Genomic DNA, 17,888 nt, shown 5'->3' with positions numbered 1-17,888 from the left:
GTCCAGGCCGGTTCCTGCGGTCCCGGCCGGTCGGAACCGGTCAGATTCCCCCGTTAAAGCCGCGGTGATGCGCGCTGCTCCAGCAGCGCTGCTCCCGGGCGCCCGGCGTGGCTCCGGGGCCAGCGTTCAGCATCCGCCGGGTAGATCCGGCTTAAATAGTGCATAAATGTTATTTATATACAACTCATATTTTATTTTTTTAACAATAAAGTTTCCATTTGTGAAAATTCAGTGTTGTGATAATTTACAGGCTCGGGCTGCTCTGGCGGAGCGAGGTTTATTCTCCTCCCCTCCTACACGTCATTCAGGGAGCCAATCAGCACAGAGCCTCATTATCATACCCCCCCCTTCCCTAAAAATGAGGCGCAGAAAAAGAGGTTAGAAGCGGTAAAACTAGTGACAGGGCCCACAGGCTGGATTTATGATTTATGTAGAAAAAACAAGCTTTAGATTGTTTTTAAGACATTCAAGGCCTGTTTAAAATATACATTAAATGCCATAATAGGTCACCTTTAAGTTGCGACATGTACCGATTTTTGTGCATGTACGTCAAACCGTATTGTGGGGCTTGAGGCACAAAGTTTTCTAGGGGGCGCTGTTGAGCCATTAGGCCACGCCCATTAATGCAAACTATTAAATATCTAATTTATCACCAGGCCTGGCTTGGTGCAGAATTTGGTGACTTTTGGGGCACGTTTAGGGGGAAAAAAGGCCCTCATTTCGACGGAAGAAAAATTCCTACAGATACAATCGGGCCTTCGCACTGTAAGTGCTCGGGCCCTCATTAAAAACAGATTAACAACGTGATCTCTGTATTTGGATGAGCGGTGGGGCTAAAGAGTCACTGAGAGTCAAATACATTTATTGTAGTGTATTTTAAATTCTAGCTGCTGAAATCTAAAATGATTTGAAGGACTTGCTGCATATCAGTCCTCTAAGACACAATGACATTCACGTATCTATAACTAGGTATTTCATGAGAGAAGGGAGATATTACTTTCCCACTGGCTTCACATCTGGAAGTTAATGATTTCATCTGGCTTTTTGGAATTTGTTGTCAAAATTGATTCTAAAGTTTTACACAGTGAATAAAATGAACTTGTATTTTTAATTAGTTTCCAGCCATTGTGGCATTTGATAACTCAAAGGCTAAGGTCAAACCGTAAAATACCCTCCTGATTTCATGGTAATATGTGTTAAATGAGCTCATATCTCCCCAGTAGTAAATATTAAATAGAACCCGTCTGTGTTTTCCTCGTGTCCTCCATCTCCACCTCAGATATCTGCACACTCTAATCTGATGAAGGACTTTCAGTTGGAATGGCTGGCTGATGTAAAGGATGTGATTTGATTTTCCTCTCTTCCCCCCTGTATCCCGTAGGGACGTTTTACTGCGAGCAGCACTCTGAAGAGCTGCTGCTTCTGAACGGGGCTGGAGCTGCTCAGGAGGTGAGTGTTTGGATGGAACCATTAACAGAATAGATGGAAACCCTTCTGTTCCCTTCTCTGTAGACGACTTCAGTCTCCATGTTACAATCATTGCCTTCAATTTTTTCAAAAGCTGACCATGCGCCTTATAATCCTTATATATGGATCAATATTGAGCCGAAACAGGTCTGGCAACTACGGTAAGCAGCCGCCAGGCTGAACTACTTTCCTTAAACTTTTCTTACATTTCTCCATACTTGGCCTTGCTGGGGTTGAAAGTCGCGACGAATGGATGGCGTTTTGGCGGGAATACCGACTTTCACGAGTATGACGTTTATTTTCAGCGACGAAAAACAATAAAATATATTTATTCTAATATGTCAAGATCACAATAATCTTCCAATTTAGAACTAAAATATTAAAGAACTAACACAAATAAAATGCACTTCAATGAAATACTTAGTTTGTGTTTTTGTAATTTATTTTCCCAAGCCACTCGGAGCCGCAGTGTAAGGATGAAAGAAGAGCCGCGGGTTGCCGACCCTTGGTCTAATGGATCCAAAAAATAGTTGCACGAGTGGAAATTCGGTTCAAAACGAGCCGACAATCTCACAGTGTCTGCCCGGCTTTAGTTGACTAAATGATGGGGGAAAAAATGAATGCTTTTTTTTCTCTCTCTTAAGGGAAACGGAGAGAATCCCAAAGAGACGGATGAGGAGAAGGAGTTTACCGGTGATGATTCTACACCAGGTCCATCAGACGAGGAGTCCGAGCTCACTCTGGACTGTAATTCCTATCCAGTTTCCCGGCCGTGTGAACCCAAAGAAGAGGACCAGCAAACACTCGAGTCCAAAGAAGAGTCCAAAGAGTCACACGAGCCCAAACCCGCTACAGAACCTCAGAATCAAACCAGGGTAGACGCCGTGCTCCCTGAGGACGAGGAGGAGGAGGGGAGAATGCCGTGTCCGGTCCCAAAGCCACGTATCTCTCGGCAGAATGCTCCCAGCTCTCAGCCCGCTCCCCCGGTAGCTAAACCTCGCACCATCCACCTCTCAAACCCCTCCACGCCAGACAAACCTCCACCTCCAGCCCCTCCGGGGGACGTCTCTACAGCAGGACCAGACCTGAATCCTAAACAGTCTCTGAGAAAGCTCCAGCTAAGTGCGGAGGAGAAGAACCAGCTGGGGAACCTGCAGAGCTTCAGTGCAGACTCCGACTCAGAGACCCACGGAGGGTCGTCGTCCTGCTCGTCTTCCTCCGCCAACGCCGGGGGGATTCCTAAAGCAGGGGGGGACGGGCCGGAGGAGGAGGGCTACTGGAGCGGGAGCACGGCCAGTAACTTCCGGGACAAGAGAAACCGCCACTGCTTCAGGAGGAAAGAGATGCCCGGCGGGCAGACGAGAGTACGGTCCAAGTTCTCCCCCTGGAACCTGTCGTCCCCCAGGATCAGCCGAGACACCCGGCTCAGTGTCCTCGTCACCCACCCGGGGAGAGTCGGTGAGTTCACACCTCATCCTGGGTTTCATTAGGGCTGGACCATTTTTGAAAATAATCTAATTGCGATTTGTTTTTTCCTCAATATTGCGATTTAATATGCAATTATTTTTTCAAGGTCCTGTTCTTATGTATTTTTCAAATACAAAAGCAATAAATCAGTCTGTTTTATAATAAACAATGTCAGATTTATTCAAAGCACAGATTACAACAATAAAGAAAACAAATCTGTGTCTTTACCTCTTTAACACGTCTACACACGTCTGTACACGAGTGTTATGGGTCGTTCTCTCTGAACCCAATCACACGACACCAAACCGGGTTAAACTTTAGCCAAAACGAGGCGTAGTTTAATAGAAAAACACAGAAAAACTCCCCCAGGGAACAAAAAACCTTCCTCACAGGAAACTCAGAACTTCTTCACAAATAACTCAAAAATCACAGAGAAAAAAACCACCAGCAAACTAACAAACAAACCAACAAAGCTCAGAGTTAACAAAACCAACCTGCAATGAACAACTGGCAACCGCTCTTTAACCTTTAACCTTTAACCTCTCCTCCTGATGAGCTGACGGGCTGCAGGTGTGGTTTAAGGCTGATTTATGGTTCTGCGTTACACCAACGCAGGGTACGCGGTACCTACGGCGCGCGTCGCCGCGTAACCTCCGTCCTACGGCGTAGGCTCTGCGTCGATTTAACACGGAACCATAATTCAGGCTTCACAACGCGACTCCACTGTCCGCCGGCTCGTGCTCGTCGCCGCGCACAGCTCGTCGCCACGCCGACTCCGCGCTCATGTATTTAATACATTTATAAAGCCCATATATTTATAAAGCCCTGCCTGGCCGAGCCCTAACACTGAGACCATGGTAGATACAGTAGGTTACACGTGGACACGCGGCACTGTTGACTTTTTTTCCCTGCCGGCAACGTGACCAGATCACGTGACTGGTCAAATCGCAGCCTTTGCAGTTAGAAAATCTCGTTTTATCACATTGCGATATTATCGCAAATGCAATTAATCGTTCAGCCCTAGATTTGATGGATAAAAGTGGCTGCACAGAAGGTTTTGCTTTTGTGTTTTCTTGGTGAGTGGAGGTTTATTGTAGCGTCTGTCCTCCCTTTTTAAAACAGAAACAACATTCAGACGTGTTCACAGCACCTCCGAAGAAGGTGCTGATGGAGATGATGGAGATGATGGAGATGACGACGACGACGACGATGATTACATGTTTGAAGAGGATAACGATTTATTTGATGAGAAGGTGGGGGTGCAAATTCTGTTCACATTTGATCCATTTCCATGTTTTCCACTCTCAATGCTGTTACTTTGCCTCTAGTTTCCACCAGTCCCGTCAGACCCTGCTGAGGCTGAGAAGCTGGAGTTGATGAAGATGAGGACGTTAGAGCGACAAGCCAAAATGAGTGGGTTACAACGGTTCCACAAAGCCCAGGTCAGTGTCAGTCATGGGTATCTATGAGCCTAAACAGGGGGGCAAAAGAGTATTTAGTCAGCCACCAATTGTGCAAGTTCTCCCTCTTAAAAAGATTGGTGCGGCAGCAACTCTTCCCTTAAGAGTTTATTCCAGCGTGATCTGCACACAATTCTGGTTTCCATGGTGATCTAAAGCAGTGCTTGTCAAGCGTAGTCCTGACACCGTATCCTAACTGCATGCAATGCGAGCGTCAGCAACAAAATCAACTCCATTGCTTTATTTTCTATTGGACTGTCCTAACTGGACGCAGCGACGCAGCGCAAAGTTTTGATCTGAACATTTGTCGGACGCCCTGCTTCTATCTTCTTCCTGTCACTCGCGTTGAAAGCCGGTTGAAAGCGCTGTAGGAAACAGTCATGATGAGGAACGGCTGATCCAGTTAGTTGAAATGAGAAGTTATCTCTATGATTCCTCCTCATTTCACTACAAAAACCTCAATAAAGTGGCAGCTGCTGGAGGGAGATGGACAGAGATGGAAGTTTCTGATAAGATAATAAGATATAATAATATAATATTTCTTTCTGCCACTTAGGGCTGGGCGATATGGACCAAAAGTCATATCTCGATATTTTCTAGCTAAATGGCGATACTCGATATATATCTCGATATTTTTTCTATGCCTTAATTGGGGTTTCCCCCAAAGCATTATAGCATAGCATATCTGTTAGCATCTCTGTTAGCTTCATTTTTTTCTGAGGCAAACCCTTAAAAAAACAGTCAGTTTTAATACAAAGCCTCGTGCCAAATGTCACACAGGTTTCTTTATTAACAGAGGTCTGCACAATATCAAAATGTATAAAACAAATGAAATAAAAATAAACTGCCTGCATATATAGAATGAAAATGCTTCTTGAATAAAATAAAACAAATATCCCTTTCCTGCATAACAATTAAATTAAAATACACTGTGCAATTAATACAATGTAGACAGTAACAGGCAGACTTTTCCATTGAGGTTGACAGTTGTCCAAATAACAAAACATTTGTGCAAATCTCAAATAAAACATTCAAGTCAATTTGTCACAAAATAAGCTATATCAAAATCATAAAAAAAAAAAATGTAAAAAAAAATTTTTTTTTATTTTTTTTTAAATCGATATAAACGATATTGTCTCGTACCATATCGTGTTTGAAAATATATCGATATATATTAAAATCTCGATATATCGCCCAGCCCTACTGCCACTTTATTGAGTTTTTGTGGTGAAATGATGAGGAATCATAGAGATAACTTCTCATTTCAACCGTTCCTCATCCATAACTGTTTCCTACAGAGCTTTCAACCGGCTTTCAACGTGAACGACAGGAAGAAAATAGAAGAACATTTAAATATCACAATATCAAGCTTGTTTTCTGTTTAGAAAGTACAAACGTAGGAAGATTACAAGTACTCACCCATCTTTTACTTGTCTCTTCACTCTTTTAGGAGTTATTTTAGGAGTTTCTTTCAGGAGCGCACGGGCGGCTGATTTATGGTTCCCTGTTAAATCCACACCGTAGGGTCTGCGTTGGTGTAATGCAGAACCATAAATCAGCCTTAAAAAGCGAGTTTCAGCTGTCAATCAAAATAACGTGGGGGCCCATAACGCTTTCAGTGTGGACAGAGAGCGTCCGATGTAACGCAGTGCGACGCGATAGTCGGACGCTGGCGTGCAGTTAGAACAGGCTGTCAGGCCCAGTGTCCTGCAGGATCTAGACGTTGCTCTGCCCCGACATGCCGGATTCAGGTTCATCAAGGTCTAACCAGGTCTTTCACGGGGACCAGGGTGGAAACACGCATCATAAAGCCTGAAACTGATATCTGCTGTGTTTTTGACCCTTGTGTTACGGTGGCCGAGACCCGCCATTGCTGAAAATAAAAGTAACGCTGCAAATAAAAACCAAACGCCGCTGCAAATAAAATAAACGCTTAGCAAATAAAATAAATGCTGCAAACAAAAAGAAACGCCGCTGCAAATAAAATAAAAAAACGACGCAAATAAAAAAGCCACAACGGAAGTGAATTACCGGGGACTATTTTTGCCGACGCACCAGTGTTGCACATTAAAAATGACACGTAGCGACGTTGAACACTAACCTTTTCACTTATTTTCTCGTTCGTTGTTCTTCTTATTCCTCGTATTTCTTCCTTTTCACTTACGTCCTCTTCGTCTTCTTCTTCTCCTCTCACGTAAAAAACACCGGTGCATCAGCAAAAATAGTCCCCGGTAATTCACTTCCGTTGTGGCTTTTTTATTTGCGTCGTTTTTTTTTATTTGCAGCGGCGTTTGTTTCTGTTTGCAGCGTTTCTTTCATTTTTAGCAATGGCGGGTCTCGGCCACCGTATCGTGTGATCCACAAACTACTTTGTCAACTACTTTTTCACTTCAGCTACAATTTCTGTTGCTTGATGTTTAAACCTAAAGTTAATGATTGTATTGGTGAGAGACAAAATATGTACATTTCCAAGCATTGCCACTATTACAGCCACTGTTGCATCTTGTTTGATGTTTCTGTTACTTGTGCTGTCACCATTAATATTTAACTACTTCAAATACTGTTACAGCTCATGCTATTTCTACTGACTAGCCTACAGCAACAAGTATCCAACTGTAAATACTACCAGAATTTAACGTTACTGGAACGTGGAACTCAGTGCTACTACTAATGTGATCAGCTTGGTAATATTACTATCATTATATCATCAGAACAACTTCTTAAAGAGCTTCCTCTGGTTTCTCTGTCAAAGGCGAGTGGCTCCGTGTGTTTATAGTTCAGTCTGTTTAATTTAGCCAAATATTGGGATTGATTTAATAAAAAGGCCTTTTTGTGGGGTAATTAAAATGTAGCTCCTTGTTTTGTGTTTGTCAGTCCATCCAGAGGAGACTGGAGGAGATTGAGGTGACCTACAAGGACCTGGAGGAGAAGGGTGTGGGGCTGGAGAGGAGACTGAGAGGAGAAGCTGGTGAGAAACTAATGTTGACACCATTTTTTATTTGTATTTTTATTTTTTTAAATGTAATGCACTTACAGTTTTCCTGAAATGGGGGAGTGGTAGCCTAGAGTTACAGAGGGGGGTGAGGGACGCAGGTTCCAGCTCCTGGATTGCAACCGAGGTGACCACCTTGGACTCCCCGGTGCTGCTGATGGAGCCCACTGCTCCTAGTGTGACTGGAGATGGGTTCAATGCAGAGGAAGAGTTCCCCCGTTGTGGGACTACTAAAGGAAAATATTATTATTATTATTAGTGTAGTTTTTAATAGGGATGCCCCGATACTGGTATAGGGGCCATTACTGCTCTCAAACTCGTACTCGCAAAAATTCTCCGATACCACTTCATTGTTAAGGCAACTACAAACGCATGGAGTGCTGCTGGGTGTAAAAAAAGTGTACTTCAGGTGCTCTTCGGCATGGGGATCCAAAAGATTCAAAAACAATTTAGAAAAACCGAGGCACTCAAGAAATTAGAAAAATATAAAAGGCCTTAATTAAATCATTCATTCATTCATTCATTCATTATCTTACCCGCTTTATCCCTTGCGGGGTCACAGGGGTCTGCTGGAGCCTATCCCAGCTCATTTTAGGTGAGAGGCAGGGGTTACACCCTGGACAGGTCACCAGTCCATCGCAGGGCCACATAGAAACACACAAACCATGCTCACAATCACACTCACGCTCACACCTACGGGCAATTTAGAATCATCAATTAACCTAAATATGCATGTTTTTGCACTGTGGGAGGAAGCCGGAGTACCCGGAGAAAACCCACGCAAGCACGGGGAGAACATGCAAACTCCACACGGAAAGGTCCTGCCGGGCCTGGGAGTCGAACCTTCTTGCTGTGAGGCAACAGTGCTAACCACTAAGCCACCGTGCTGCCTAATTAAATCATGACTTAGAAAAAGTTAAAATGCCTAGAAAAAGTAAAAATGCCAACATGTTTGGGCCATGTAGGCCTTCCTCAAGGCAGATAGCAGAGTCTTTGCTATCTGCCTTGAGGAAGGCCTACATGGCATTTTAACTTTTTTCTAAGCCATGATTTAATAAAGGCCTTTTATACTTTTCTAACTTCTTGAGTGCCTCGGTTTTTCTAAATAGTTTTTGAACCACTTCATTGTTGTTGTAGTTGCTGGTTAGTGACTCTAGGGGGAGATGTTGAGCTGCAGTCAGCGTGGAGATGAGAAAAGAGTGATACCCATGAGTGATACTGGCAGCGCCGTCAGAGACGTTTTATTATAAACCCCCCCCCCACTCCGGTTGTGTTTCCTGTATCTGTCACGTGGGTTTCCCCACTGCCCCGCCCCCTCCCCCACTGCCCCGCCCCTTTAGGACACTAACAGCAGCTCCTATGGGAAAAGTGAACGTGAGCACAGATTATTACCAATTCCTTCGCCCCATAGTAACCTAAGTAAATATGGGACCACAAACCTTCTGAACATTCTGACACCAAAATGGACATTTTCAGACCGACAGATTAGGAGAAAATGAACTTTGTTTGAGACCTGTCTCTGTCTGAGCAACACACTCTCGTGAGATTTGGCTCTCATAGCTCTGCTCTCTGGTGGTGCTATATATATATATATATATATATATATATATATATATATATATATATATATATATACACACACAGACGATGCTAAATTAACATGGCTGTTTCACTCGCGGGATACAAGATTTACGCAATTATAATAATAATTCTGGCTCCCTGCTGCTGTGGGCTGAGCGGTGTCTTCCTGCTCACAGATGCCCCTGGTGGTTGTTTGGCTACACTGCAGCCTCCCTCTGGTGACACCCCCCCCCCCCCCCCCCCCCCCCCCATTCACTGTGACCTGAGCACGACCTGCATCACTCACATCTCACATGGTTTTGGTTTTATTAAATCTTTTTATAGGCAAAGACTGCTCTAAATACCACTAAGATGAACTAAAACAGCTTTTTATCACCATCGTCACAGAGCTGCAGAGCAGGTGTTTCATGTGGAGTTTGAATCTGATTTGCAAAGCATTGTGGGTATTTGCAGGACAGATGGGGAGCTGGTCCACCAGAGCATGTGATCCACATGCAGGGCTTTTAGGGCCAATCCCAATTCACCCCCTACTTTCTACCACTACCCCTAAAAAAGAAGCCACAGATTTTAGGGCCCTTGTAATCTTCCCAGGGCCCTGTCCCAATACTCACACTACTCCTGCTTTTCAGCTAAATTTTCCGTGCTCCGTCACTGCGTGGTTTACGTTCGGGTACGTAAGCGACTGTGTAGTTACGTTTGCACAAACGTCACACCATATCAGGAAGCCCAGAGATAAAAGCTGTTTTAATTTCCGCTGTAGTGCTGTTAATATGCCACTTTATTAAGTTTTAATATTTTTTCAGGCGTAAAAGTAACCGTTAAGATCCCCAACCTGGGGTCAGTTTATCCAAATAACGCCTGTTAAGAAATTTGATCTGATGTTTTCGGGATGAGAAGAGCCGCCGGCTCGGGAGCTGATTTATGGTTCTGTGTTACACCAACGCAGAGCCTATGGCGTAGGCTCTGCGTTGGTGTAACACAGAACCATAAATCAGCCTTTATTCTGGCGAGATCTGAAAAACGGGCAAGCGAGTGATTATGTACATTCACTGAGTGAATATTATGAAAGTAAAATATATATTTCTCGCTAGAAATGTAATCAAATTGCCTCTTTATGCAGAAACTAACTCAAAATATTGATTTTATTCACTAAAAAATAAGAAATGTCCACCATGTTTTTTCGTTTGATTCAGTCTGCAAATGATGGTAAAGCATTCTGGGAATTTTCTCAGGCCCTCGGTCAGCTAGTCAGCATCTGAAATCCCTCGCTGTGAAGGGCTAGATTCATACCCACCACCCCTCTATGTGCACTCCCCCTAAATGAAAAGAGGAATTGGGACACCACTACCCTCACGGGAACGCACAAAATGTAGGGGTAGTGATGAAAAGTAGGACTGGGGGGGATTGGGACTGGGCCTAAGTCTCTGGTGCAGCAGGCCTGGGTTCAAGTCTGTCCCATCGCAATTTGCTGATGGGGCGGCAGTAGCTCAGGTGGTAGAGCGGGTCGTCCAATGATTGGAAGGTCGGCGGTTCGAATCCCGCTCTGTCCCAGTTTGCTGTCGTAGTGTCCTTGGGCAAGACACCTTACCCACCTTGCCTCGTGTGAATGTGTATGAATGTGTATGAATGTTGGTGGTGGTCGGAGGGGCCGTTAGGCGCGATATGGCAGCCACGCTTCTGTCAGTCTGCCCCAGGGCAGCTGTGGCTACAAACGTAGCTACCACCACTGGAGAGAATGTGTATGAATGAATAATGATTTCTGTAAAGCGCTCTGGGTGCCTAGAAGGGCGCAATATTAAATCCAATCATTATTATTATTATTATTATTATCATCTTTCTCCTCCCTAATCTTTCTACACTTGACTTTGTCTGTTCAATAAGACAAAAAAGCCAGAAGAATCTTATATTATCAATAAAGTTTATATGAGTCTTGCATGCATCCTTTTTCTTTGAATCTCCATCACACACACATTGACAGAACAGCCTCTTTCTTGTCCAGATAACGGCGGTTCTCCTGATATGATCGAGCAGTGGATCCAGCTGGTCCATGAGAAGAACGCACTGGTTTCAGAAGAGTCGGACCTGATGGTGGCGTAAGTCCGAGTGTTAAACAGAAATGCAGATAAAGGCCGGTACGGTAGCAGCACCAATGCAGCACAGCTGAAGTGAAGGGACTGCTCACCCCTGAGCTCTCATTCTGACGGGTTGATCACCTGCAGCGTTGCAGGTTTTAAGAGTGTTAAGTGTTTTGTTTTCCTCAGGTCCCGTCAGCTGGAACTGGAAGACAAGCAGAGCACGCTGGAGCTGGAGCTCAGGAAATATATGGAAGTGGAAGGTGAGTAGTTTCATGTGTGTCCAGTCCTCTTGCTGTTAAAGCTGAATGTGATATAAAAATAAGCACCAGTAGTCCCTAACAAAAGCTGCTACTTTCTTTAGTGTGTTTTTTTATTACTTTATTTTTTTTCTTTTCCATTCACCCAGTTCTGCATACATCACATTTCTGTCTTAGATTTTTGTTTCTTCTACTTTAAATGAAAATAAACAAAATAAAAACAAATACGATTTTATTTTATTTTTTTTCCCAAAGGTCAAACTGACAGGATTGCAAGAGTTAAAAGGATGGAATTTCGCCACGATGGAAAGATCATAGAAATGCAGTTACTAAATAGCCAAATTACAACGGAGTATTAAGGCCAAACTAAGAAAAAAAAAAAAAGGAAATTACGAAAATAAAGTCATAATAATATGAGAATAAAGTCGTAAAATTACGAGAATAAAGTCATAATGTTACGAGAATAAAGTCGTAATATTACGAGAATAAAATTGTAATATTAAATATATTGTAAATATATAAATATAACTTCACAATATTCAACATTTTAACACACTCTTCCTGTTACAGTTTAAATTACCACTTTATTCTCGTAATGTTACGACTTTATTCTCATTATATTATGACTTTATTCTATAATTTCCCATTTTTTTTGTCTTAGTTTGGCCCTAATACTCCGTCAAACCAAATATTAGGCACCGTAGATTTAAAACAAAACATTGACACCAATTCTTCAACTAGCCGTCATTCAGTCAGATAAAAGGGAGGCTGATGTAAAAATGATCCGTGATGTAAAAATGTGGATGGAAGTATGACGATATGTTATCATCCACCTTTTTATGAAGCAAACATTATTATGATTATTTACTGTCATAATAATTCTAGATCCAACTGATCAGCATACAGTTTAAACTTCTGTCTCTGAATAAGTGAGTTGACTCGGATGAGGGAGATTTAAACGTACCCAATTTTAATTGGCGCCGTTTCACTGGCTGATAGTAGTTTATTTCTTTTATTTTTAATTTGCACTGTGTTTTTGTGTGCCAGATAAGACGCCGGAGCAGGAGGCAGAGGAAGAGCAGGTGCTGCAGCAGATGATCGAGGTGGTGGACATGAGGGACTCGCTGGTGGCCTTTCTGGAGGAGAAGAGACTGAAGGAGATCAGTGAGGAGCAGGAGGCCTTCTCCATCAGGGAGGCCAAGAGGCACTCCAAGACCGGATCACAGGTCCACTGGGCCTGAGACACACACACACACACACACACACACACACACACACACACACACACACACACACACACACACACACACACACACACACACACACACACACACACACACACAGCATGAGCCTTCAGTGCCACATGAGTGATTTTCTCACGGTGAGTGAGACGTGCTGCTTTCAGAGCAGGAACCTGGAACTTACATTTGCAAAGCCAAAGAAGATGTAACATTATTGAAGAGGGCATCATTTCCCACAACTGGTCTCTGGGAGAACAGGATGAAGTTCCTGGTGAAACTGGAAGAATATCAACTCCAGTCCACCCCTAGAGGGAGACAAGAGCCGGGGGATCTCAATCTTTGATTTATCAGTCCAGCGTTTCCTGTTTCCTGCCCTCATGGATCCTGAGCATATCCATGTCTCCTCCTCGTTCCATGGAGCTGCTGCAATACGTCAACGTTGCCGCCATATTGGATGCCATAATGGACTTATTTTCATAAAGCGCCTTTCTACAAAGAAATGTACGTTTTACGTCTCATTTATTCATTCACACACGCACTAATATACTTGGGAAACAGTTAGGTACCAAATATAATATATTTAATTTTCTCAGATGGTAAAAATAAGAACTTTATTGAACCCACATAGGAGTAATTCATGTTATATCAGCTATAGAGAACAAGGTAGTGCCGAAAAACAATATACTGTATATCCCCCCTCACAAAAATAAGAAAAATACAGAAACATATTTTCTCATCAACAAAACAAATTTTACATAAACATATTTAAAACATTTCAAGTAACAAAATAACACATTTGAACCATTTTATAATTTTTTGTCCATTTTGTTATTTTATTGTCTGTTTGAAAAATTTTTAATTTGTTTTGTTGATGAGAAAATATGTTTCTCTATTTTTCTTATTTTTGTGAGGGGGGATATAAATTGTTCTTCGGCACTACCTTGTTCTCTATAGCTGATATAACATGATTTACTCCTATGTGGGATCAACAAAGTTCTTATTTTTTTCCATCTGAGAAAATTAATATATATATTATATTTGGTGCCTAACTGTTTCCCAAGTATATTAGTGCGTGTGTGAATGAATAAATGAGACGTAAAACGTACATTTCTTTGTAGAAAGGTGCTTTATGAAAATAAGTCCATTTACTTGTATTAGTTTACAGAACAGTCTTGAACATCCAATATGGCGGCGTTGACGTATCGCAGCAGCTCCATGGGAGGAGGAGGAGACGTGGATATGGATCCCGGGGTCGGAGCTACAGATCTCCCCCGGGACGGGGATCGTTACTCAGCCGGGACTTTCCAGTCCCAGCAGGGGGAACACCGGCTGGACGGTTTATTATTATAATACAGTGTCATGTGATTGTATTTGTGTCACCAAGTGCTACTGCACAAAAATACAGATTACACATATCTTAATTCTATTCTATTTAGTTTGTGTATTGAAATATAAATATTATATCATTTAAATTAAGAGGAATTTGAAAGGTAGACTGCTGGTGATTTAAAAAGTCTTGTTTTTTTTGTAACCAGTTCTAATGTATCACAATTATATGTCAATGAATTTTCTAGCACTTCCTGCTTTACATCATTTCCTTTCCTGATGCTACGGTGAACAGTAAACCTCAGAGGTTTCTAGTTCCTGGATGGTCAGATGTTATACTGATCGTCTTCAACAGGTGTCAAACACCAGGACAAATGGACCAGTTCATATCGGGACAATCACTTATTATTTGCAGGTGTTGCTGAATAAGTACCATTGAATTACAAAGACCAGTTTGGAGCAAAAGGAGCCTTATACTGTACTCACTGTCCTGCTGCCAGATTGTGCCACCTCAGTTTATCAAATAAAGATCCTGCACTTTGATGCTTTGGTTTTCATCTTTTGATTGTGTTTTATTCTCCTCTGTGGCTTCATTACAAAAATGAAGACATGGTTTTCTAATGTGGGGTCTATCATTGTAAAGTAAAAGCTTAACAGCTTCTGCCATTCCATTTTCCTCCCTCTAGGACAGGGGTCGGCAACCCAAAATGTTGAAAGAGCCATATTGGACCAAAAACACAAAAAACAAATATGTCTGGAGCCGCAAACAACGAAAAGTCTTGTATAAGCCTTAGAATGAAGACAACACATGCTGCATGTTTCTATATATTAGTTATAACTGGGGGGAGATTTTTTTTTCATTATGCACTTCGAGAAAAAAGTTGAAATGTCAAGATTAATGTTGAAGTACAATCTTGAGAAAAAAGTCAAAATATCGCGATTTTAAAAAGGAAAGTAAAAAGGAAGAAAAAAGATTTTTAAATATTGGATGATGTGATATATTGACATTAAATGTCTTCAGTTATTCTGTGGTAGCTTTTCACTATTTTTAGCAGCAGACCTGATTATATAAGGATTCTTGGATCTGTTTAGTGTAATCCCATTGACCATTAACTGAGCTGCAGGAGATCCAAGCACCGGGAGATTGCAGGGTTTGTTTTTGGTGAACTCTGGACACCCTTGCTTTACATAACTTTAATTAGAAGATGAGTTTCCCAAATGCCACTAGCAGGGGCTGAAAAGGATAATGTCACTATCCTTTCCACACTGTCAAAGTATTTTGTTATGTCTTAAACTAACAATACATGTAACATTATTGCCCTAAATCAATTAATGAGGTTATCAGGCAAATTAATGATTGCAGTTGGAAGTCAGACAATTACTAAGAGGCTACTGTTACTGTTTGCATGTTACGTTGTTCTATGTTTTTTTCTGTCTGCATATATATTAATGGTTAACACCAAGTTTGGTAAAACTTAAAGCATATATATATATATATATATATATATATATATATGCATTTTAATATTCTATTTTAAATATATATATATATATATATATATATATATATATATATATATATATATATATATATATATATATATATATATATATATATATATACTGGAATATAATTTAACTCTTTATCACCTAGCTGCTCAGCCTGCAGCCTGCATAATAGTATACAGTGTACTATCACCCAGTTTTTTGTTGTTTTCTTTTAGTTTTTTAGTTTTAGTTTCGTTTTTCATTTTCAAAGAGAGAGAAAGTAGAACTGCAAAACAACAGCAACAAAAAACAGTAACTTTAGTGAACACCTCCTGGCTGGAGTTGGTGTTCACCCTGCAGGCTGCCAGTCCACAAGTCCAACACAAGCATTCACTCCTACAGCCGTGTTAACTATCAACATGTGGGTTGAAACCAGAACAAGTGACACCACTGTGAGCCCCACTGCCGTCCAGCCGGACCACTCTTCCTTCATACTGCAAAAACTCCAAATCTTAACAAGAATATTTGTCTTATTTCTAGTTAAATGTCTCATTTTTAGTCAAAAAAATCTCATTATACTTAAAACAAGACTCATCACTGGAAAAAAACAACAATTTTCACCTGTTTCAAGTAGATTTTCACTTGAAATAAGTAGGAAAATCTACTTGAAACATGGAGTGAATGAGCTGTATAAAAGAGCAGGGAGTGCTCAGTGTGTCTGATCTGATCTAAGTGTGACATATACACCACTAAATAGAAACATAAACTTGGAAATAAAACTGAGAGCAGACACTTAAATCAGTCCTACGGTTGTTTTTTATCCAGCAGACAAGTTGGTCACATTCTGAACAGAGATGTGCCTGATGTCCCACACTGCAAAAACTCCAAATCTTAACAAGAATATTTGTCTTATTTCTAGTTAAAATGTCTCATTTTTAGTCAAAATAAAATCTCATTACACTTAAAACAAGACTCATCACTGGAAAAAACAACAATTTTCACCTGTTTCAAGTAGATTTTCACTTAAAATAAGTAGAAAAATCTGCCAGTGGAACAAGATTTTTTTGCTTGTAATAAGAAGATAAATCTTGTTCCACTGGCAGATTTTTCTACTTATTTCCAGTGAAAATTGACTTGAAACAGGTGAAAATTGTCAAATAAGTTATTTTTCTGGTAATGAGTCTTGTTTTAAGTGTAATGAGATTTTTTGACTAAAAATGAGACATTTTAACAAGAAATAAGACAAATATTCCTGGTAAGTTTGAGTTTTTGCAGTGCACAGCTTGCATCATATTACCAGAAACTAGGTCTTGGTTTTGCATACGTTTTTATCAGAACTATTTTTTGTTTAAATGAATGATCTGAATTTGTAACTTGGTAATGCTCACAAGTGTAGCAGAAACATACATTTTACTCTGGTTTCTCAACATAAATTCTCCGGACTAACTTCAACATTAATGAGGCTTTCATGTCAAACTGTGTCTCATTTGGTATACGTTTACCCAGATTATATACAGGTTTATGACGGAAAGTTGTACATCTCATTCATGGAATGTGCATTTAGGGAAACGTATGCCTTCATTATGAGCTTATTGAACATTTTGAAAGGTCTTAATAACATGTCTGTGATGTGTTTTGGTCGAAATACAAGAGAGATACTCAGTACTGGAGTTGAGGGGGGACAGTCCAAATCATCCCCCTGAAATAAAAACGGTCCAAATCATCCCCCTGAAATAAAAACAGTCCCAATCATCCCCCCTGAAATAAAAACGGTCCAAATCATCCCCCCCTGAAATAAAAACAGTCCCAATCATCCCCCTGTAAATCTGCCATCCCTCCTTTCCATCCCTTATGTCATTTCATCAATGGATGTGGTTTTACTGCTATTTCAACATTTAGAGTCATCACCAGAAAAATAACTTATTTGACAATTTTCACCTGTTTCAAGTAAATTTTCACTTGAAATAAGTAGAAAAATCTGCCAGTGGGACAAGATTTATCTTCTTATTACAAGCAAAAAAATCTTGTTCCATTGGCAGATTTTTCTACTTATTTCAAGTGAAAATCTACTTGAAACAGGTGAAAACTGTTGTTTTTTCCAGTGATGAGTCTTGTTTTAAGTGTAATGAGATTTTTTGACTAAAAATGAGACATTTTAACTAGAAATAAGACAGATATTCTTGTTAAGATTGTGAGTTTTTGCAGTGATCCATTTTACTTATCCTGTGAAGGACAGAGTCATATTGATAAGTTCAGAAAAGTGTTTTTTATTGTTGTGTTTTGATGTATTTGATGTAAGTCCAGTGGATATTTAAAGCTTACAGAAGGCTGCATTTAACTGCTGCTATGTCATTCCTGCAGTATTTCTGCACGTGTTTTGGTCACTGCTATTATTTGTAATATATTATATTATTTGTAATCAGGGTGAGAGGCGGCGGGCTGGTGTGAGCTTGTTTATAGCCCCTCAGCTCAGTCGCCATGTGTTGGAGTTCACCCCGGTAAACGAGAGGGTCGCCTCCTTGCGCCTTCGGGTC

At 41.0% G+C, this 17,888-nt stretch overlaps 1 protein-coding gene across 2 annotated transcripts in view; it reads left to right on the top strand.

Moving 5' to 3' along the window:
* The window catches only part of mical1 (microtubule associated monooxygenase, calponin and LIM domain containing 1), a 38,080-nt gene extending 25,033 nt beyond the window's left edge, over positions 1–13,047 (top strand). For both annotated transcript variants that reach the window (XM_061735178.1, XM_061735177.1), the window contains exons 17-24: positions 1,382–1,449; positions 2,112–2,925; positions 4,057–4,187; positions 4,263–4,376; positions 7,269–7,362; positions 10,967–11,060; positions 11,229–11,302; positions 12,347–13,047. In XM_061735178.1, coding sequence (XP_061591162.1) covers positions 1,382–1,449; positions 2,112–2,925; positions 4,057–4,187; positions 4,263–4,376; positions 7,269–7,362; positions 10,967–11,060; positions 11,229–11,302; positions 12,347–12,540 — 1,583 coding nt within the window. In that variant the 3' untranslated portion in view covers positions 12,541–13,047. The remainder of the gene's footprint in view (positions 1–1,381; positions 1,450–2,111; positions 2,926–4,056; positions 4,188–4,262; positions 4,377–7,268; positions 7,363–10,966; positions 11,061–11,228; positions 11,303–12,346) is intronic.
* The last annotated feature ends 4,841 nt before the right edge of the window (positions 13,048–17,888 follow it).

This window comes from Cololabis saira, chromosome 12, assembly GCF_033807715.1.
Source record: "Cololabis saira isolate AMF1-May2022 chromosome 12, fColSai1.1, whole genome shotgun sequence".
Classification (NCBI taxonomy): domain Eukaryota; kingdom Metazoa; phylum Chordata; class Actinopteri; order Beloniformes; family Belonidae; genus Cololabis; species Cololabis saira.
The sequence above is the reverse complement of the archived record's forward strand: the minus strand, read 5'-3'. Positions and strand labels throughout refer to the sequence as shown.